We start from the raw sequence: 24,289 nt of genomic DNA, 5'->3' as shown, positions 1-24,289 counted from the left end.
CAAGCTACTATATAAGAAGCTTCAAGATCATAATGAAGTAGCTATCTTGAAAAACTTAAAAAGAAATAATTCGTTATGTAAAACTAGAGCTGTCAAAACGGGCTACCCGGCCGGCCCGGCCCGGCCCACCACGGGTTGGCCATTTCGTGGGCCAACCCAACCCGGCTCATTTATCAGTGAGCTCAAAAAAATCGAGCCCGGCCTGGCCCACCACGGGTTGGTGGGTTAAACGGGTTGGCTCACCTTTAAAAAAAATAATTTTTTTCATTTTTTTTCTTAATATACAACTAAAGCCCAAAAATTTAAACTTATTTTAAAAATATGAGATTCTTAATTAAGACATCCTTAAATGAATTATTCATCCCAAACATTAAATGATAATTTTAAATACAATCAAATCAAATCTAAATAATCTCAAATAGATAAATATAATCCAAAATTATCTTAAACTTCAAATATAATCCAAAATCACAAAAATTACAAATCACAATCCAACATTAAATTATTATTGTCTCATGTTGGACTGCTCCATGACCCAATAATTATTGTATTTTTTCAAAAAAAAAATTAATCATGGGTTGGTGGTGAGCCGGGTTCAAATTTGATCCGTATTAAAATTTTCAAATTTTTTTTAACCCAACCCGGCTCAAACCCGTGGTGAGCCGGGTTGGCTCGCCGGGCCAAGCCCATTTTGACAGCTCTATGTAAAACTCTTTGTACTCATAATTGTTGTATCACATATTGATAGGAAGACAAAAATAATTTGTAAGTCTTAGTAACTCTTAGTTATTGGGTTTGAGCTAGAAGAGGATTGTTTGTAAAAGAATACTTAGTTTCGAAGCCTAGAGAGACTTTGTGTGAAAAGAATACTTGGGTATATTACTTGAAGAGGTAATTCAAATAACATTTAGGTTTGAGTTAGAAGTGACTTGTTGAAAGAATACTTGTATCTTGTTTAAGATAGTGGAACTTAATCTGGTTGGATTGAAATCTGGACAAAGTCTTAGTGGTTGACACGAATCAGTATAAAAATATTATGTGTTTCGTCTGTCTCTTCTCCAACACTCTTTATTATCAACATTAATATTTCACTGCTTGAAAAAGTGCAAGTTTTTTTATAGATATTATTCAACTCTTATTCTAACATCCGTCTATTATAAATAAAGAATTAAATGGTATAGTGGTGTTAAGTGCATACCCAATTTGATTATCGACTCAAATTGATTATAGTCCAAGTCATGATTAGATCCATTAGTTAAAACCAAATTTTAAAACACTACATATTTAATTTTAAAAAATAGTGGGAGTAAAAGATTTACAAAAACATAAAAATAAAATCATTGTTACATTTAAATTTCAATAATAGTAATTTAGTCAAGAAAACTGTATACAAATCAAAATTAATGAATCATAACATAATTAGTAAAACTTGTGATTTTAGGTGGACAAAAAATTTAATAAGAATGAATATTTGCAACATTATTGTGCATCAAATTTAGTTGTAACTAATAATAAAGACAAATAAATAGTATTATAATTTTTTAAAAAATATATTATTGAACTAAGAATATTTGTAATGTGCATCAAATTTAGTTAGAAGTTTACAAAAAAATGTGTAAAATAAAAACTGTAACAAAACAGTCTCAAATCGATGGAGACAAAATATATATAAAAAAATACATAGTTTTACGATAGTACTATTTACGTAATTAATTTAAATAACACATGGATGATGTAATTTGCTTTGGGACAATAGTTGGATTGTTGGACTCTTGATTTTGAAGGCACACAAGAATCATAGATGATGCAAATTATTAAAAGGCACGTGAAGATAAAATAAATGATTACTAAAGGTATGATAAATTATAATTATTTAAAGTTATAATAATAAAGAAAAGAAAGGTCTCTTGTCACTTCCAATCAAGAATTTAGAATACCAAAAAAAAAGGCGTACCTATGAGTGTAAGAAGAACAAGACACTTAGACTTCTACAGTTCTACGTACTCTTTTGATTCAGATGAAGAATAATATAAACAAAAAGTTGTGTAATGGTGAAAACCAATAATGAAAAGAAAAGATAAACAGAGATATTTATATTAGAAACAAATCTTGGGAAGTTAAGAATTAAGATAAGGAGGGGGGACGTACGAAAAATTGAAATTGAAAAAAAATAAAAATTAACCGTTTTTTTCCCTTGTGAATTGGATTGATTAATAAAAATGAGTTTTAATTTTACAATCTAATTTAGATAAATTGGCCAGCAAGTCACGATTAAAAGATCATCTCGTGTCAAAATTGATGGAACTACTTGAAGGAGATTGATGTTCTTCAAGTAAATCCATGCTAAGGCCCTTCTTCTCTTGAGGTTGACTCGTCCAAATAATGAAGAACACCTTTGAAGGAAGCTTCAATGGTGAAGAACAACTAAGGAGGTTCGGCCACTCCAAGAAGATGAAGAAGCTTGAGGAACCTTATTCAAAGGTTGAAGTACCTTTGAGAGAAAACCTAGGGAGAAGGTTCTCCACAGTTTTGGTGACTTTGAGAAGAGAGAAATTCTAAAGAATTTTTAGATTTCATTTATCAAAAGTGAAGGAAAAGGTTAGAGCTACAAATATATAGAAGGAGATAGCTTAGGGAGCAAGCTAACCTTAACCATGGTTCAAGTAAACCATGGTTTGGTTAGGTTGACCGTCCATGCTAGTTAGGAGGCTTGTGGAGCAAGCTTCTCACTTAGGTTGCTTGGGAAGCAAGCTAAGGAGAAGCTTGTAGCACAAGCTTCCCAAGCTTGAAGAAGGAGAAGCGAATTTCGGCAAAAGAGAACTAGGTGAGCTAAGCGGATTTCCTTCATTTTGACTTCTTGAATTATTTTCAAAAATGTTTGATTTGGTCTAATTAGGTCCACCCAAAAATGATTAGACCTAGCTAGATCAAATCTATGAAAAATTAGGAGCAAAATGAGTCTAATATGTAAAATCTTGTGTAGGCCCAATTCTGGCACATTTGCTAGTCACACTCTCAAGCATTGCTAAATGCTACCCCACTTCTACTACTGAAAAAATAAAAGATGAGTGTACTTCAAAATGAGGTTAAATGGAGTCAAAGTCTCCAAGTAACCTACCCTAGAATCAATATAAAATGGTCTATAAAATAAAATAAAGTGCCTCAAAAATACAAAGGCAAAAAGTAAGAAACTATGTACAATTTATATACAAACATATGGAAGGTCTTCCAAATCATCCCATTCCTCTTGGTTCTTTTAATGTATCACCTCTTGGATTCCTTAGCCTTGGCATGGTTCTATCAAAAATATGGAATATTAAACATTAATAATCATAAATCAAAACGATCCCGTGTACGTGTTATGATATTTCATCCCATATAGCACGTCAATAGTATTTAAAATTGCAAGATCATACGATAAATTGGTTTGCCAAGTGATTTTTACAACATTGACAATGACCACAATAAGCTATAACGATTTTGATGATAAGTGAGAGTTGCTTCGCCTAAGATGAGAACCATGTAGAAAAAGAGTTGCTATGTGTATCTATGGTGCTATACGTGGGGGTGTCAACCCTAAACGTGACTCCCCTTGATAGAAAAATGTGAACTTATTAACCAGAACTAAGCCTTAATCTATATAATTAAGTGAACATGAGAATAATTGAAGTCTTGAGTATCCTAAGGTACTTGAGGTACACCTTGAGAGAACCGTTATAGAGGAATGGAATCCAAACATAGAATCAATGAGATTGAGACCCCATGTATTGAGATTTGGACATGTGTAATTAGAATTGAGATTGAGATATAAGTATGTTATGAATATATATATGTATAAGACATTCATCATTTACATAAAGGCTTAGAGTTTTGAGGTATTGAAGTCAAATCTTACATTAAGAAGGTCATATTAAGGATCTTTAGATTTAGACTTTGGGATGCACATAATTTGGTAACTATGTTTATAGCTCATGATGAGAGATGGATGAACCTAGCGTAACTTTATAACTCTGATGAGTCACTAGTGGATACCATTCTAGTTGAGAGTGTTTGATGTTAAGAGTAGGGGTGAGCATTAAACCGACACCCGAACCGAACCCGAAAAACCCGAAAAAAAATATTGCTTTTGGGTGGGTTCGGGCGGGTCTTATGGGTAAATCGGGTTAAAATTTTGATTTTATACGGGTTATATTGGGCGGGTTCGGTTTTGAATTTTTAAATCCGCTAAAAACCGAACCCAACTGAAAATGAGATAAGTTTAAATTTTTATTACTTTTGTATAACTAAACAACAATGGTCCAAATTTAAAAGTCTTTATTTCAAGTATAATATAGCCATCAATTTGTAACTTATTTTTTTCCTTTTTCTCATAACTTAGATATTTATTTTGTCTTCTCCTTCCTCATTCAACTTCTCAACACACTAGTCCATTTTTAGAGTTATCTTTTTGCTTCTTTTTTTGTCTTTCTTTTCCATCTTCTTATCTCCATTTTGAGTACATTTTGTGTAACTGTGATTTCTTATGGTTTTGTAATCTAACTTTATATTTCTTTTCCATGTAACAACTATGAATTTTGTTATCTTTTATTTTTGCTTCTTTAGTTTGTAAATGTTTCAACTACGAATCTATTTACACCATCTATTGTCACCTTCATTCTATTTTTATACACTATTTTAAAAATATTTTTTTATCGTTTTAAGCTTCATCTTCGTTAAGATAAATTGGTCTAGCTACAAAAAAATTCAAACCCGATTATACCCACCCGCTTAAATCTGAATCCGTTTCAACCCGAACCGCCTCAAATCGAAAGCTCAGTCGGTCGGATATGGGTCACATTTTTTCAAAGTCGGTTTACAACGGGTTGGACATTTTTCACCCGAACCCGACCAAACCCACCCGTTGCTCACCCCTAGTTAAGAGCTTGAGTCAAGTAGTTTTGTCAGCCTACATGTAATCCTAAACTACAATATTTAAGAATGAGTTTTTTGAAATAACACTATATGCATAATTACAATAGAATATGAGAAGCATTGCATAACATAATTATTATTACAAATGTGTTTAAGATATAAATGTATTATCGTGGCTTTTTATATGTGATGGAGATCCACCTCTACAGACATTAGAAGAAATAGGAGAGAAAGGAGAGCCTGAGATAAAAAGGCAAATAACAAGAACAAGAGATAGAAAGCTTGAGGGGGGCGAATACACCACTTGGAATTTAGTTTGAGTTGGACCTTGTTATTTAAAGGTCCAACATATAAATAACATAATGTTGACTTTTGTACACAAGTTACATTTGGTAATAAAGTAGTCATTGACTTGAATGAGAGCTTCTCTTATGTTCTTAAGAAGAATCCTAGATCCTCATCAAAAAAATTCTATTTATTTGTAAAAAAATTTCTTTAACTTATCAATCTTTAGGGATTGTGGTATTTTTTACACTCCTTATCTAATTTCATTTATCTTTTATTTATTTTTTTTCAAATTTCTTTAAACTCTTTGTGTCAAATTGATGGTATAAGATCCACCAAGATCATTACATGACTAGGTTAGTTTGAACTTGACAAGGTCAACAACAACATGATCATATTAGTTTAGACTTGACCATGTTAGCATAAATGTGATACAATCAATGATAATTTGTGACAATATTGATTTGAGCTTATTCTAACATTGTTGTGATGTCAATACGAATAACTATACTATTTTAGTTGTGGAACCACAACCGATCTAGCTTCTTCATAAGTCATAACAAAATATAGAAAGCAATACATCAACTATATCTAGTACAAATTTAATGTTATTAAATTTTAAATATTCAATTTCAAAATTTTAAACTACGTACAAGAATTTTATTAATAAATATAAATTATTGCTTAATTAAAAATTAGTGAAACTATAAAAACTTATAAATTAATTTAACCACTAAAAAGCTTCAAATTATGTTTCATTTCTTATTAGTTGGGCAGCTTTGAATTTGAGTTATACTAAAATACAAGAAAATAAATTGAATTTTATGTTCAACAGTGGCCCCTATAGCTCAGTGGTAGAGCGTCAGTCTTGTAAACTGAAGGTCTGTAGTTCGATCCTGCATGGGGGCAGTTGTTTTTGATTTTTTCCCTTAATTAGTTTTCCACTTAATTTTTTCCATTTGGAAACACGAATTAGTACTAAACCCAGTTCAATAAAAATAGTCACATACCAAACAACAAAACAAAACACCTTCGAGAGTGTTGTGGCATGAGGAGAAGAGGAAGATGAACGAGCACAAATACAAGAAGCTGAGAAAGCAATGCATTCTAATCAAAGTATTCTTATTTAATTATCATTTATCAATATTTTAATATATGTAATACATAAGTTAAATAATTATTATATATAATTAAGGGTCGAGTTCGAGACACTTCGTACTTCTAATAATTATATATAGATAAAATATTAAAAGATTGTGTGTGATTATTTATAAAGGATATATAAGATATTTTTTTATGTATGAGAGATATAATTGTCTATTAACATATCTAAGTATTCCCTTTATATATTAGTATAGATTAAAATTTATAATAAATTATATATAAAAGGTATCATATTTAAATATATACATTATAATTAAAATTTGTATAAAAAAATATTTTTAAGTATATACATTATCGTTTAAATTTATAATAAATAATTTATATTATATTATAATTTTTTATTCATTGATAATTTATTATTAAAATATTAAAATTTAATTTATAAATAATTATACAAATAAAAATTGAATTAGATAAGAAGTTAAAAAATTCCTAAAAAATCTCTTATTGAAAAAAAGTTTCTAAAAATACTCTTGCAGACATTCATGTTTATTATATAAATGTTAATAATAAATAATTTATATTATAACATAGTATTTTTTTTGTTTATTGATAATTTATTTTTAAAATATTAAAATAATTCATAAATAATTATGTAAATAAAAATTGAATTAGATAATAACTTAAAAAAAATCCTCAAAATCTTTTTATATAAGACAAGTTCTAAACAAGTTTTTATGCAAGATAGAGATTCTTATTTAATATATAGATATTAATTATAAGTTTAGTTTTAAGTAATATTACATTCTGAATTAGGGGTGTTCAAAATCAAATTAACTCAAATAAAAAACTGCAAATTGATCCAAAATATCAAAAACCAATGAAAAATCACAAAATGAGTAGCTTGATTTATGTTTTTAAATTTTTAAAAATTTATGATTTAGTTTAATTTTTGGATTGAAATGTGAAATCACTTTAAACCGAATCAAACTACACTTATTTATAAATATATATTTTTTCCAAATGCGTAGTTTAAGTTTACAAAATTAACATATAACATAAAATGTATTTTAGAAAATTGTAAACTACTAAAAAGTGTTTTTTCTCCAAATATGCAATATAATATTTAAACGGTATTTTATAAAATCGTAAACTACTAAACTAAATTTTAGGATGAAAAATTATGAATTATTTATAATATTAGAAAATAATTTCTTTTTATTTACAAACTATATATATATATATATATGAGAAAAAAAATATTTAATCAATAACTAAAATTATATTAAAGAAATATTTTAACTAAAATAATAAAATAAGAATTAATATTAAATATATTAGTGGAGTCGAGACATTTCGTATACTTATATTTATTAAAAAATATTTTAAAATTATTAATATTTATAAAGTCAACTAGTATTGTATCTAGTTCTTAAATTTATAAAAATAATTAATTTTTAATATTATTTTTTATTATTTAAAAATTTAAGGATAAAATAATATATATAGATAAAGGTTATAATAATGGTATAACTTTTATTAAGTGTTACACTGCTCAATAACTTTATATAAATGTAAATTTTGTAAATTCAACTGTTAAATTGAAAGTTTATTAAATTATATATACAAAATTATGTATACCAAATCAGGAGTCATTTATATATATAATTATAGATTTGAGGGTTTAGTGAGGGTTACTTGGTACATGCAGTTGCTTGGAATCCATTTGTTTTGGAAAAGAGTGGCTCTAATTGTTGTCTTGTGATCTCGCGAAAAGTCAGTGACAACGTTTTTGGGTGCATTTTGCTTGATATTTCTTAATAGACATAGTGACTTTTAATGTGATTCACGGGAATGATACTGTATTGAAACAATTGTTAAGCAATCGGTCCAAAGGTCTGTCTCCAGGGAAATCAAGAAAAAGACTTGTTTTTGATGGTTGAAATTTATTCCCCCACCCCACCTTTTATTTATTTATTTATTTTTATTTTTTTATTTCATTTTATGCATGTATTATTAGATCTGGTAAAGTGAGCCAGGAAATGTTTGTTTTTGATACCAATCTGTAGTAGGATGGGGAATTTATTTGTGATGACATATATGTGCAAACACATAACTGGAGTCTGGAACCAACTTGTATCTATTGCATTGCATAAGATTGATGAATCTCATAGGTTCTTGAGATGAGATATCATATTTTCAGATACTTGTATTTTGAGTGGAAAATACACTTTGAAACTAGAAAAACCTTAAGAAAGAAAATTTCTTCCCAAATAATGTTGCTTTGGTTCCTTGAATAATGCTTATGATATCGAATATACGGGTTTGGTCGAAAACATGGAACATGATATAGGCCTTTCAGAGTTGGTTAAACATTATTAGGTTACACTATTGATAAAGATAGGTCTGTCCAGGTTCGAGGAATTTGTGGAAAGAGAGGTGAAAAAGTTATGTGGAATAGAATAGATGTAGATAATAGAGCTAGACATTGTTCCAAGGGTCCTGTGTAACATATAACAAAGAAGAATGAGATTTTCCAAGATATTTCTTTTTCATTGATTTGAAAGAATTACATTGATATTTTTGACCATTTGTAATCTCTTGTTTATTTTATGTTCCTTGTGATGAACAGCAGGTACCGTATGTGTAACATATAGAACCATAAATTAGATTTTCCAAAATATTTGGTTTTCATTGATTTGAAAGAATTACATTGATATTTTTGACCATTTGTAATCTTGTTTCTTTTATATTCCTTGTGAACAGAAGAAACCTTATGTAAATATGATAGAAAACATATTATATGCTTGCTGTTCTTAGTCTGGTCAATCCCTAAAACTAAGGGTTTAGTTGTGTATATTGTAATTATAAATTTAATATGATTATGGAGAATTCTCTCAACTCATTCACATCAGAAAAACTCTAATTTAAGTTGCTACTACTTCTTGTACTTTTTGGGCAATAAATCCCAACAGCTTTGGTTTCCAACCATGCCCCGCCACTATGCATCTTCTCGTATAGAAAATTTTCCAGTATTCCTGGAGTATGTATCCATTCCCTTTAAAGCAAAGACACTTGGCATGTGAGGTTATTTTTCCTTAATTTAATTTTTTTCTAAAACAAAATAAGAAAAAACTGCTAAAATAGAGAAAGATAAACAGCAAGGAAGGTGAAGCCTTAATTTCACATGCCCTCCCAACATTCATTTCAATTTGCTGCCAGTGCCATTGTGTTTGTTGGTTTGCCATTTTTCAATAAAGCATTTTGTTGTTGTGTTCATTGTCTTTGCCACTTCATATCTGTTTCTCAACGTCTTGTCAAATACCATTTTTCTTTTTCTTGTCAGATCTCACGACTAGATTGACTTCATCCTCTCTGACCACTGACTTGTCAAAGAAAAATGGTGCCTCTAAATTCTTCAAAGAAGTCTTCTAATGCAAATGCACACGACATATTCAGGATTGGTTCTATTCTCTGCATGCTTTCCCAAAGAGGTATTTTCGCCATTTACTATGTATTAGACATGCTATGAATGGAACAAAGTGAAGTCGTTATATACCAATGATATTAAGAGGTTGTATGCTGTCATTCAAGATATGCTCAGTATTCCTAAACAAGATGAGTTTAAGTCTATCTACTTGGGACACATTCAGATAGTTACCAAGATGTTTCTTCAGTTATATTAACTCTTTCTGCTGACATTGAAACACAAATGAAAAATTATGATAAGTTATTCATGCTCATCAGTTTGGCTGGCTTCCCTTGTGATATTGATTCTGTCCATCAACATCTATTGGCTAGTGTTTCTATTCCCTCTGTGGAAGATATCTATGCTCAACTACTGAGTTACACAACCGGTGCCTTGTATATTTGTCAGCGACTCAATATTACTTGCCTCATACTCTTGCTAATACTGCTTGCTTTGGGAATCAAGTCTGTGGCAGCAGTCACCCCCCACTCAGAGTGTATTTATTGACAAAAGATTGGCCATACTTGTGTGTGAATGTTGCTTGAAATTGAATGGAAAAGAACAATGAATTGCTAATATTGTTAAAACATATTATCTGTTCATCCTCTTTTTTAAATATGGAATTTATACCTTTAGTCTCATATTTAGTAATTCTTGAGCTCTTTATCTGGTATTGAGGATTGTTGAAATAAGCAAGAATATTATTTCTACAAAAATATATCATTGATTGGTATTTCAATCAAGATACTGGAAGCTAAGATTAGTTCTTTGTCTTGTTCTTGAATACGTTGGTTGTCTCAAACTCCAAATTTTCCTTATTTTGTTGATGAATTAAAAGGTTTGGCATATCTGCCAAAATGTGCAGAAAAAAGTATGTTATCAAAGCATTTGAGCCTTCCAAACCTGATTTCAGCCCCTGGATCTCCAACATGGCCATGCGAAAGCCTTGGAGCACCATTGGAAAACAATCTTTGTTTGGAAATAGCATGTTTGTGCTAGAAGTTACATGGCTGTATGTAATGAGCCTCAGTTGTGCCATTGACCAAAACTCTGACCCTGTTTTTGTAATTCTGATTCAGTTTTGTGCTATTCAAGCCTGTCAATTGACCAAGGGAAGAACTTTTGGTCACTGTTGACACATTCTTAAGTTTTTTTTTTTTTTTTTTTTGAGCTCTCAGACAGTTTTGTGAGGGGTTCAATGTTGCAAATTCAAGGAATATCTATTTCTTGAAGATTTGAAGACCAAATGCCCCCACATAGGGGGTTTTGGATTCTTTTATCTCTGCTTTTATGGAATATCTTAAGGATTCTGGTCTGGGTTTTGTATTTCTCTATGGATATGAGTAGCTAAATCCTTGCTAATGGTATGGTGAATCTTGTAATTTGATTACGAGTTTTCCTAATTTCAATATAATTTGCATTTTTCCAATTTTGGTTTGTCCTATCATGCATTCATGCCTATTTGTTTTAACATTCCCATGCTATTGTAATTATTAGAAATTAGGACAGCTTGCTTGTTTTAATGATTTTATATTTTTTAGAGTACTATTAGTTTTTAGATTGCTTTTATATATTTGTTCATTTTTATAGCCAGAAATAACATTTATATTTTTACATTTAACTTTTAACTTTGTATTAGAGCTCCCAATCTTATAGACTTTGCTTTTGCCAAACTCTAGCTTGGCTTCATTGAAGCTGAATATACAGACCCTATTTCTATCAGACATTGTTTCACATGTCCTCCCTCTGTGTGCATGGAATTTGTGCACCATCTATGACAGACATGAGAGAACATCCTGCAAACTTACCTGTTCAGACCGGTGCTCATTTGTCCCCCCTTTCTCAAATAGCCATTGTTTTTCCAACTTATTTTTTTTTGTGTGTGTGTGTTCAGCCATGTTGTAGACTGAGACAATCATGGCTGAAGAATTTTCTAATGACTCTTTCTGATTCAACCTTGAATGTGTTAATTCTACTTGAATTAGAGTTTATTAGCTTCTTTTTTTGTGCAATAGTTTATGTTTGTCAATCGGTTAAATGATTTGATCACATGCAAAGAAGGCCATTAGAAGCACCGGTGAAGCCATAAGTTGGTATGTTAAATATTTTTATATTTATAAAAATGTTAAAGTGTGAATCTTAGTTTTTTATTTTTTATAATTATTTTTTTTAAAGAGTTTACAAGAAAATAGTTTTCCAAGAATTATTTTTATCCCACTTTTTCACAAAAGTATTCTTATGAAGGTGATATAAATCTAACTTTTCTAAGGGAGAAATTTTAATGCATATAAAAGATCACAATATCTTTTTTTTTTAAACAAAATCTTTTTCATTCTCTCTCTCCTTCTATTTCTCTTTCTCTCTCTCACTCTCACTCTCACTCTCCCTCTCTTCCTCTCTCCCTCTCCCCCCTCTCTCTCTTTCTCTCTCTCTCTCTCTCTCTCGCTCTCTTTCTCCTTCTATTTCTCTCTCTCACTCTCACTCTCACTCCTCCTCTCCCTCTCCCTCTCCCTCTCCCTCTCCCTCTCTCTCCCTCCCATATCTTTATTTTTCTCTCTCTTTCTCATATTTTATTATTTCTTAACCTTATCAATTTTAATAATATTATTAAAATTTGTTTTATTTTTATAGTTTAATGGTATTTGTTAATTTTTTTTAATTTATTTATTTGAATAAAATAAAATATGCATTTTTATCCTTCTTAATTATTATGTACCATTTTTCTTTGTCTATTTTTTCGTTGAATTATGTATTTAAATAATTTTTATAAATTTTTAATTTTTTAAAAATAGTTTAATGTCATATTTGTTATAAGATTTGAGTAAATAAATACATCTAATAAATTTATTTTAATAAAGGATATTTTTGTAAAAAAATATTTATATTTTTATGAATATAGTAGTGTAACCAAAAATGAAAATATTTAATTTTTGAGAATACTATATGAATATTTTTATGAATAATAAAACATATTTTAGATATTTCTAAGAATCATGATTCTTGGATTTATAATTTTCAAGAATCATGATTTTTTGAAAAAAAATTTCCCTCTATTACAAAGGATCTCATAGTAGGTAATATCCTTGAGAATCTAGTTTCTAACCAAGATTATACTAATAATGTGTGATTCATATAAACCTCACCTCATAGAATAAGACTATTATTATTGTTATCATTTGTAGTTTCTCTTGATCATTTTTAGTCTCCTTTAAATTCTAATATTTCAAAATTTGTTTGTTATTTTGCTTCTTTTCTATTTGGCACTTAGTTTACATGAAGTGCATTTCCTCGTGTGTATGTCAGTTGGTTTTCGGATGCAGCCATGTTTAATAATGCTGTCCTAAGATGCTTCTGGAGTTTGAAGTGTTTCATTGTCCAGTTTGTTGTACTTGTGTTTTCCCTTATTATATAGTCATTTTTAATAGATCCAGAAGATTTATTCTTTTGTATATGTCTTCTATATTAAGGAGAAGATAATTCAAACGTTTGATTTAAGAATGTGACCCTATTAAGCATTTGTCTATATATATGCAAGTTTTGGCAGCTGGTTCACCCTAGTTATTGACAAAGGGGACAACATCTCCTGGGAATGACCAAGTCAATTAGAATTTCTTTGGGCTTTATCTGTAAAATCCGCACCATACTTCTTCCACGTCCCTAAAGAATTTGAGTGTACATCCAATTAAAATTATGGTTGAGAAATTGAGAGTTTTATACTTATAGTTTCCCTTGTCCAATTCAACCTTTTTTTTTTTTTTGGGAGTTATTGCTAGGAGGAAAAATAAGACATGATCATATGTTTATGGTGCCTCCAATTCATTTTAATTGGACCCCTTGTTTTTTTAATTCATAGGAATTACAATAATGATAACATGGTTCAAATTTATCTCTAAGTCTATGTATATTATTCTAATCTTTTCACCATTAGGATAATCCTTTTGGTTCTTCATCAAATATTATTAAGAACACTCTTGCATGTCTTATACTACTGCCCTTTAGCCTTTAACCATACCAAACTGTGAAAGCAACTCATGGCAGGCATATTAGAACAGGAAATGTTGCAGACACGAGACATGTTTCATCTCATGATCCCATCATGCCAACTAGAAGATAGAGAGCTAAGTTGAGTGCATCCCAGCCTAACTTTCTCTTAATTTGCTTCATTTACAGGACCCACAACAAACCAAACATCCCTTGATCCCATCCGAGGCTTTCAATCCTAGTTATTCTCTGACTATAATTAGTTGTTATGTGGTCCTTTTCTACCTGCAAGATTATTGTTTGGGTCCACAGGGTGATTGGCATGATTATTTACCACACTCATAGAGGTTGTTGGGGAAGGGGTCCATCAGAAGACATTTGTCCTTTAGAAAACTGATATGGGTAATTTTGACCAAAGGACCCTTTGAGCTGTGTCTGCATATAACTTATTCCCAACCTTTATTCATCACTATCTGGGGATCCCAGACCAGATATGAAACATTGGGATCATCTCCTTGGGATTTCCCCTTTAATTTTTTTGGTTCATAGCAAGTTTTGCTTTTCCATGTTGATGTTCACGTGCTTGTGTTTATGTTGCTTGCTGGTACGATTTGCACTAGAATACTTTTGTCAGGTTGATGGGAGTGGCAACTCCACGTGAAATTGAGCTTCAGATGTGGACGTTGGCAAAGATCATTGGACTATTTTGTAGCATTCCTTTTTACAAATTATGATTGTCATTGAGCCCTCCTTAAACAAACACTTCGAATTGTAATTATCTCACTTGTTTGCCACAATTAGAGGACATACCACGTTCTGTCTCAAACTCAACCATTCACCAATTATGATATATGCCTATTTAGTTAGTATGACTTATTTTCGTTACCTTTCTGACATAAATTCATTCTAACAAAGATTAAAGAAAATAAATGTTACAAATATACTGTGATTTGAAAGTTATTAGGTAATTCAAGATTATGATTATTTTTAATAATTTTTATATAATATGTAATTGATTGTTATTTTTTATAATTAAAAAAATAATTATATGACACATGGACCTGTGGAGTCTACCACTAGCAAATAATTTTTCTTCTAATTAACATGCCCTCTGTACTATTAAAAAAACACACACACACAAATGAGACTAATTAAAAAAAATGTGATCTACAAATTTTTTTAAATTTTAATAAATTTAAACTATTAATAGAAAGTGTTTAAGAAAATGTTAGAAAGTACCTTTTTTATGTCCTCTTTCTTGCTCTCAAATATAAAGGGAGAAAAATACAAATTCACTTTAAATAAGAAAGTTAGTTATTACTGATTTCATTTAAAATATAAAATTTTTTCTAAATTATCAATGAAATTTGACATCAAACATAAAGAAAGAATATTAAAAAAATAATTTTAATTAAGTGGATAATATTTTAAAATAATGTAATTAAATGAAATAAATTTACTTAAAATTTATTTATGTTTAAGACTACTTTACATGTGTTTCTTTATATTCAAAATTTGAGAAAATATATTAACATTTCTCATATTGTAAAATAAATTCAAAAACAACTTATTTCTTTCTCTCATACAGCTGCTTCTGTTATTTAAATATTAAGAATATATATGATGCAAGTTCCTATACGTAATCTAAATTTTTATTCCACTTTAAATAAGTTATATTATATTACTTCTAAATAAATTTAATTTATTTTTACAAGTTTTACTTTAATAATAAAATATTATAAATAGTTCACATTTTTATAATTTTATATTTATATGTACACTTCATTTTTTAACATGTTAAAAAAATAATTAAAGAAATAAATAATAAAAGAAATTAATGTTTTAATGTTAAGACTTAAGAACCTGTTGATTATTTAAAAATATGTTCTTAAGTTTCAGAACGGATCTTACCAATAAAATAAAACATGCACTAATAGGAGATTTTTATAAGAATTAGTATAAGTCGGGACATGAATAGATTAAACCTTAATACAAGATTTTATGAATTTATTTATTTAAAGATTGTATTGACTTATTTAATAATAAATTAAACTTAAATTTTTAAAAATATTTTTTATTTAAAAAGATTGAACTTAAATTTATAAAAAGTCTATTAAACATGATAAATTAATCTATTTATTTATAATATAATAAAAAAAATACATATATATATATAATATTGTTAATAATATAATTAAATAAATAAATTTGTAATACAAAAATTTAAGATATTAATATTTTTTTTTATATTTCTACTACACTTAAACATCTTATATTCCTTGTTCGTACAAAATTAAGATATCGAAAATAAAAAATTTAGTAATTACATTTTTACCTACTATTTTCTTTCATCTTCATAAAGATTATTTAAAATATTTCAAATTATATAGAAAATATTTAGAAAAATTATTTACTTTTAAGAAGATTATCTTCTTCATTATAAGATGTGCATGAGTGTACATGGATATGCATGAGTTGTCCCACAATTAGCTTTTATTTTATTTTATTTTAAACTCTAAATTTTAATAATAACATAATAAACTATTTTTTATCATGCAAATTAAACAAAAATTTGCATTATATTTAAAAATATAATTGTTAACTTATTTAAAATTTTAAATTGACTAAATTACATTTTTGGTCCCTCTATTTTTAAAATAGAGACATTTAGTCATTTTAATTTTAAAAGTACAGAACTTTTATCTTCCCATCAAATTGACATATACTAATTATTAAGTTTTAACATTTACTCATATTTAAATAATATAAAATTTAGTAACATAACATTAAGAAGAAGAAAAATTGAAAAAAAAAATATACTAATAAGATTTTTATTAATAAAATAAATATCAATTACTTATATACCTTAAACCCTAAATCCTAAAAATAAATACATACGAAAACCTTTTGTATGTTATTTTTAATTTTTATTTTTATATGTCGCATCACTAAATATCACATCACTTAAGTAACGATAGATCAGTTGACAACATCAAAACTTAATAATACATGAACATCAAATTAATGAAAGGATCAAATTTCTATATTAAAAAAAAAAAGACTAAATATATTTATTTTAAAATATATAGACCAAAATTATAAATCAATGAAAATAAAGGAAATAATAAAACAATTTAACCTTTTAAAAATTTTAACTTATTTAACGTTATTAATATAAAATAAATTTTTAAATAAATTAATTATAAAATAAATTTTTAAATAAGTTAATAGGTCATGTCAAACATTAAAAATATCATATTAAATTTATAAAAAAAATATTATGATAGATTATAAATCAGATTGAAATTTTAATTTTATATAACATATATATTTAATTTATATATTCAAAATTTATTTATATTAACCCATTTTCACCTTTAAATATAAGTAATCTAGCATGAGGGTTTTAATAGAATCAGTGTCTATAATAGGGATGTTAGAAAAAAAAAAAAAATTATGAGTTGAACCATCACCATTTTTGGTATTTAACCTGATGAGCAGCTATATACAGACGGTTAACACACCGTACATGAAATCACCCTATGGTCTGTGTGTTGCATGCATGGTTACTGGTCAAGTTATGAGGAAATTTGACTTATCATTTATGAAATATTATATGGAATCAGAGTTTGTTTGTTCGGGAAGTCTCTATTCTCGGTCTCACAGCCAAACATGACAGTGGTGGTCATTGTTTCTATGTGGGATGCAAAAGTTGTCCTCGGTTCCATAATTCCAGCTGTCTTTATTGATTTTTGCTAAATTCTTTTATCACCACTATTCATCTTTTCATAAATCAACAAGTTACCCCAAAAAGGAAAAGAAACAAAAAGCTAATTAGTTAATTCAGAAAAATCTCTCCTCTAAGTGCGTGTTTCATAACTTTTTTCTATATTAAACAATCTTTTTTAACTTTTGACTAACCGTAAAAGATTAATGTATCCAAAATAATCTGTTTTTTGTTTTTGTTTTTTATCTATTGGAAAATTAGCTGTTATATTTCATTAAAAACCAACAGGGACGTTTTTATTGATATCTAACCATTTGTGGTCTATAATGCTAGACCATTGCTATTTGTGGTCCTCCTTAACTTTAGTCTCGTGCACTAATGAAAACTCAATAAAAGCATATATATGATTTGTCTGCGAAAAAACATTATTGTAATTTGTTTGGACCATTTTGATTTCAAAACATAAGTTTACCTCAATATAATAGTAGCAAATGGGGATCGGGTCATTCTAGTTTTCCAATATTTTTGGGTTTGACTAAACTGTAATAGATATATAATAATGCCTAGACATAATATATCAAATATAGATAATTAAAAATCCCAAATCCATACAGTGTCTATGCTATTTAAATATTGTGTTTTCAAATTTCTGTCAATTAACACATTAAGCTACTTCAATTTTCAAACCAATTTGAAACTTATTAACAGCACTTTATAATTATGGCAAAATTGATGCCCTTCAGATTTAAATATATGATTATAGGGTATAGTGTTTGAATTAGTAGTTTTTTATTAGAAAAAAAATTCAACAATGTATTTAAATGGAAAATTTTAATAAAATAATTTAATTTTTTAAATAATTTTTTCCGTGAATTTTATAGAAAAATATTTCATAATTTTGTTACCATTCTAAATCTGTTTAGTAATAATGAAATTTTTGTTTTTTTATTGAATTACTTGAAATTTTACCTAATTTTATATATGAAATACCTATTATGAAAAAAAGAAATTAAATAGAATTTTAAACAATTTCGAAAGAAAAATTTTGAAAAAAATGAAATATTTTTAATTATTTCTTGAAGCTCATCTCCCTTTGATGAACCATACAGTTAAGAGAAACTAAATAAAATCGTAAATAATTTTCTTAATTAAATAAAGAGTTAATTTTTAAGTAATTTTACTTTTAATAGTAACATGACACAATTAAAATATATAATTGATAAAAAGACTTTACACTAACGGTGTATAAGTAATTAACTCTTAATAAAACACTAGCAACAATTTAACACATGGTTTAAAACAATTTTGTTTAAATTTTTTTCTTTTCTTTTGTATTCCTACTGCTATATTGTTGCACAGTGCTAACCATCTTATTTTTATAAGATTACAATTCACTTAAATCCCTTTATGGAAAATCATAGCACAGCTTGGGGAAACAAGAAATTCTAATATGCACACATTTTTATTTTTCAAATTTATAATCTCTTCCGCAAGTTCAACAACTGGTACAAAAGATTTATCAACCAAATAGTAGTAAGAAAACCAGAATGAATATAAATTACATAGCAAAGATGGCTTCAAAACCCTTATTATTTACCAGTTACAATTTCAATAGTATGAATTCTGTTTGAACAGAGTACCATCAAGGCACCAAAGTTCTTTCATCTGAACTTTTAACACAAGTACACAACCGCATATCTAATTACTTAGGACATAAATTTTATATTGTAGATTAAACTAGAAAAACTATGAATAATTTTTTTTTTCTTCTTCTGTGCATTAAGGGGTTACCAAGCTCAAAAGCTAAAATACTCTGACAAAAGAAACATAAATCAGAAGACAAAGAAAAATGAATCCGAGAAAACAGTATAAAAAAAATCCATTCCAAACGACATTGAAGAACCCCGTTTTGCCAAGCTTTATAGACATGGTAGCAAAATTCCTTTTTTTTTTTTCAATTTTTTTATTTTATTTTCAGTCATACTCCCTTCTCTACTTTATACTAGTTGAATAAGTATTTATCGATAAAGATGTCTTCTTTATATACACCATTCATTTTTAAAAAAGGCTTAAACTGAATATTTGATGAAATTACTTAAAGTTAAAGTTAGGACTCAGGAGTGATGGGTAGTTAGAGAGGAGGAACATTAACTGAGAAAAAAACAGAGGAAATTATGAATGACATTGGTTCCTTGTCGTCTCACTTTCTCTCTCTTATCTGAGTGGCAAAGTAGCTCTCTTTCACTGTCACCACTGGGCACCCTTTTCTTCTTTCTAGAAACAGAAACCCGCCAAGATCTGAAGGAAGCAACTGGCGTTTGAGGGGATGGGAGGGGTGACGTCATCCATGGCGGCGAAGTTCGCCTTCTTCCCGCCGAGCCCGCCGTCGTACAAGGTGGTGACGGACGAGCTGACGGGGCTGCTCCTCCTGACGCCGTTCCCGCACCGCGAGAACGTGGAAATCGTGAAGCTTACGACGCGGCGGGGGACGGAGGTTGTGGCGGTGTACGTGCGGCATCCCATGGCCACCTCCACCGTGCTCTACTCCCACGGCAACGCCGCTGATCTCGGCCAGATGTATGAGCTCTTCATCCAGCTCAGCATCCACTTGCGCGTTAACCTCATGGGGTCGCTCGCTTCCTCCCTTTTCTCTCTCTCTCTCTCTTTTGCACTTTCTGCAAATTTTGGTTTTTCAAATTCGTTCCAAGCTGTTGAATTTGTCTTCTGTTATGGTTGTCTGTGAATGTCTGTTTTCTGGGTGTTGTAGTATACTTGAATTCGTCTTCTTTTTTGAGTTATTTTCATGAACATGCCCTCCAATGAAAAAAAAAAAAGAAAGAAAGAAGAGAGTAAAAACACTTGAGTGTGCATGTTTTTTCAACTCCAATTGAGTTTACCTCAACTAATTTCTAAAATACATCTTTAGTTGTGAGAAGTATTCACAGACTTTGACTTTGTTGATGTCTAATTTTGGTAGGAAAGTCTAACTGATCACCTTTAAATGTGTCTTCTCACCCAATCATGTTATTTCTATGCATAAAACTCGAACCGAAATCATGAATCCGGTTCCACTGGGAAGAAGGATTTGTTGGTTATTGTTATAGTACTTGTTAATCTTTATTCTTAATATCAACCGTGTGGTTACACGTTGCATATATAGTAATCACCCTAACGTAATGCGTTTATATAATTAATTGGTGTCAGTTTACTACCTTTACTACTGTGTCTCAGCTCGTGTGTTAAACTTTCTTTAGATGATCTACCTCGTAAGCACTTGTGGTAAATGAATTAATATTCTTCCATAAGTTAAAATTAACTTATGTATAAGTTAAAATAACCTTTTTAAAAAGTTAAATGTGAGAGTTGCTATAAATTAACTTTTATATGAGTTAATTTTAACTTATTGATGTAGCTTATTTCATTTTACCTTGTTTTCTTCCTCTATAAGTGGCTATTATTAAGTGTTCGTAATTCAAGTCCCTGATCGTGACATTAGAGCAACACAAACAGGGTAACTTAGCTCAACTTTGTGAAATTGATCTAATTTGTTGATACTGGACTACCCTTTGTTGCCAAAAATTGTGGAAGTACATGTACTTTATGCGTAGAGCATTTGTTTAGAGAGAACATTGTTGATTGAGTTCAAGCTGAAAGATGGAGTGTGAAATGGGAGTTTTTCTCATGGTAATCTATGATGTTGTGCAGGTATGACTATTCTGGGTATGGACAGTCATCAGGGAAGGTTTGTGTTCTGCTAATAATATGAAATGCTTGTTCATGTTGTAAATTTGGATGGTGGTAGAGCTGTAAACATCCATGCTGATGAACATTGTTTTGCCTGAACTGTAGCCAAGTGAGCAGAATACATATTCAGATATTGAGGCTGCATATAAGTGTCTAGAAGAAAGTTTTGGTGCCAAGCAGGAAGATATAATCCTGTATGGACAATCTGTTGGCAGTGGCCCAACTTTGGATCTTGCAGCTAGGTTGCCTCATTTAAGAGCTGTTGTCCTGCACAGTCCTATACTGTCTGGCTTAAGGGTCATGTATCCAGTAAAGCGTACATACTGGTTTGACATATATAAGGTAGTATGCTGTTTTTATTTCTTATCATACTTGTGAATTCCTTAATCTAATTAGATGCTGCTTTGTGTTGATATGCAGAATATTGACAAAATTCCTCAAGTTAATTGTCCAGTTCTCATAATTCATGTAAGTTTTCTTCAAAGATATTTTGTATGCTATATAACTGCATCTATAGTTTAATTGTATTGGCTTAGCTTCTGGTTTGGTTGCATTCTTCTGACATTTTTCTTTGCCATATTTTATCTTAGGATACCTGACTGGCATTCTTGCTTTTTTTGGTATCTTATGTTTTTTTTTTCTTGACACCCGTAGTCTAAGTCCCTTCTATTGATTTTTTTTAACTAGTTCTAGACTTTGAAAATTCAAAATATATTTCATTTTCAATTATTTATCACAAAAAGTTTAGAACACAAATCTGTATGTCAAGCACCTTTTTAATGTTCAGAGTTCAGACACGTGAAAGAAGGATAGAATGTTCTAATAGATGCGGGTATAATTTTCTTCTATATGGATAATGCACTTAATTATTTAATGATTGATATTTTGTAAGTCTTGGGCCTATGATTGGTTTTTCAGGCCATGAACTTTATGGTCAGCATGTTACCAAACTGCTATTGATAGGTACATAAATTTATTCAGACAGAGTTTAATTGTAGAGGGTGAGCTACTATTGGCAGGGTACTCCCTGATAAATCTAGAGAACTCCTCTAGGGTGGAGTGCTCCCTAAATAGAAAAATAATCTCAAATTAAAATGTTGCTAACAAAATTAAAACCTAATTAAAATAACATTAACTAACAATCCATTCTACATAAGGTAAGGTTGCTTCCTTGCATTGCAACCTACAGGTCATGAGCTCTTGTTGCTTATACAGCTGCATCACAATTCATGCATTGAGCCACTATATTGTTTTTTGAAGACTATATCTGTAAATTTGAAAGCAAGATTAAAGTCAAAATGCCAATGGTTTTGTACTCTTCTTTGGACATTGCTTGCTGTACATGTCTACCTGTCTATGGTTTAAAAGGATTTCTAATGATTAAAATATTTTCCAAATTTTTCAAAACATTTCATAATTCCTACTGTAAATGAAAGACCTTCAGACTCCTTTCTTTTATTACAATGCTTGTCTACTATGTTGTTTTACTAAAATGGATTAGCTGAGGTCAATACATTGTTTTCAGTGTAAAATTTTAGAATGTGCTTGCCATGCAGTTAGGGTGGTAAGAGCATTTAAATTTCAAACTTTTAAAATTCTTAAAGAATAGTAATGACCCAGTATATGTCATAGTCCTTGATGCCATCGTGTAGGGAACTTCAGATGAAGTTGTAGATTGCTCCCATGGCAAGCAACTCTGGGAACTGTGTAAAGAGAAGTATGAACCATTGTGGCTCAAAGGAGGCAACCACTGTGATTTGGAGCTCTTCCCTGAGTATATCAGGCATCTGAAGAAGTTCATAACAACAGTTGAGAAATCTCCATCGCAACGATACAGTTTCCGGCGGAGCACTGATCAGTTTGATCAGCCTCGAAAGAGTACGGATGTTTTCGATGTAAGTAGAAAGAGCACTGATCGAAGAGAAAAGCCTAGGAAGAGCACAGACAGGCCAGAAAAGCTGAAAAATTTGTCTAATAATGCTGATATGTTAGAGAAGTTGAGAATGACTTTTGATCACAAGGAAAGGTCTCGGAGAAGTGTTGATTGCTATGAGAAATCTCGAAAAAGCATTGATCATCAATTAGAAAAAGGAAGGAAGAGTGTTGACCGGCTGGACAGAATAAGGAGTGGATAATAATTCTTCTTATAATGAAATTATGTTCATGCATGGGTTGGTTTTATGGGGTTCTTTTTCTTTTTTATATTGGTCATATGGTTGTGTAGTATGGCTTATGCCAGATATGATAACTATTAGCATTGAAGAAAAGGTTTGGTGTTACCGTGGGATTCACTTTTCATTCACATGGTATGGCATCTTTACCTCTCTTGCTCTCCCACCTTGTGCGCAAGTCAGCACATTGATATCTTCTAAAACATTTGTCATTAAATTATTTTATCAAAAGATACAGAAAATTATTAAATTTATTTTTTCATTTATTATTTTAGTTTTTGGCAAGAACCACTGGGATCAATTTTAAAACTTTAAAAAGCTAATATAATAAAAAAAAAAATTAAGGCTAATGAAATAACTAAATAATATCCAGGGCAAAATTATGTTGTCTGAGCATTTTGTACTTTGGCTGCACAATAGGCGGAATTTTGGAAACTTTCATTTGTATGATTGATGCATGATTTTTTTTTTTAACATACCTCATTTATTTTTGTGTTTGTCACTTGACAACATTGTACTATAATCAGGATACAAATTTCTTCGCAAGTTTATATTTTCAAAGTCAAATGAATGAAGAACCGAGTCTTGTAAGATACATTTTCTAATACTTTAATTTGTAACCTTATAAGACAAAATCCTTCCAACTAGATGAAGCATTGACCAATGAAGCTTATGAGTCTATCTGATGGTGTGTTGCAGGATGCGTCATTCTTTAACAAAAGTTAGACTATATTCAATCTATTTGTTGTTATATTGTTAAAGATATTATTAGCTCAACAAGATGTGTCTTATTCACGTAAGTTTAATTGTTATTATTATAATTTAAAGTTGGAGTTTCTAAGGCTTATTACGAATTATAAGTCGTGGTGTTTTTTGCTATAAGAATGAGGATAAAAG

General features: G+C 29.6%; 1 protein-coding gene, 1 long non-coding RNA gene and 1 other non-coding gene across 7 annotated transcripts; all 3 read left to right on the top strand.

Moving 5' to 3' along the window:
• The first annotated feature begins 6,033 nt into the window (after positions 1-6,033).
• TRNAT-UGU (transfer RNA threonine (anticodon UGU)) lies at positions 6,034-6,105 on the top strand. The gene has a single exon. It is a non-coding gene; the product is annotated as a tRNA-Thr (tRNA).
• Positions 6,106-7,851: 1,746 nt separating this feature from the next.
• LOC114916566 (uncharacterized) lies at positions 7,852-10,410 on the top strand. 4 transcript variants are annotated; one of them, XR_014432982.1, is made up of 2 exons: positions 7,852-8,196; positions 9,647-10,410. It is a non-coding gene; the product is annotated as an uncharacterized LOC114916566 (long non-coding RNA). The 4 variants fall into 4 exon arrangements; XR_014432984.1 differs by having other exon boundaries at positions 7,852-8,238; XR_014432983.1 differs by lacking the exon at positions 7,852-8,196 and adding an exon at positions 8,248-9,343.
• Positions 10,411-19,571: 9,161 nt separating this feature from the next.
• LOC109808764 (alpha/beta-Hydrolases superfamily protein) lies at positions 19,572-23,523 on the top strand. 2 transcript variants are annotated; one of them, XM_020371897.3, is made up of 5 exons: positions 19,572-20,105; positions 21,183-21,219; positions 21,327-21,563; positions 21,642-21,689; positions 22,884-23,041. In XM_020371897.3, exons 1-5 carry the CDS (start codon positions 19,804-19,806, stop codon positions 22,893-22,895), a joined length of 636 nt encoding a protein of 211 aa, XP_020227486.1. In that variant the 5' UTR covers positions 19,572-19,803; the 3' UTR covers positions 22,896-23,041. The 2 variants fall into 2 exon arrangements, with proteins under 2 accessions (XP_020227486.1, XP_082928480.1); XM_083072354.1 differs by having other exon boundaries at positions 19,586-20,105; positions 22,874-23,523.
• The last annotated feature ends 766 nt before the right edge of the window (positions 23,524-24,289 follow it).

Source organism: Cajanus cajan, chromosome 4 (assembly GCF_000230855.2).
Source record: "Cajanus cajan strain Asha chromosome 4, NIPB_CcT2T_4, whole genome shotgun sequence".
Taxonomy (NCBI): Eukaryota; Viridiplantae; Streptophyta; class Magnoliopsida; order Fabales; family Fabaceae; genus Cajanus; species Cajanus cajan.
Note: the sequence above shows the minus strand (reverse complement) of the source record. Positions and strands in the feature narration are given on the sequence as shown.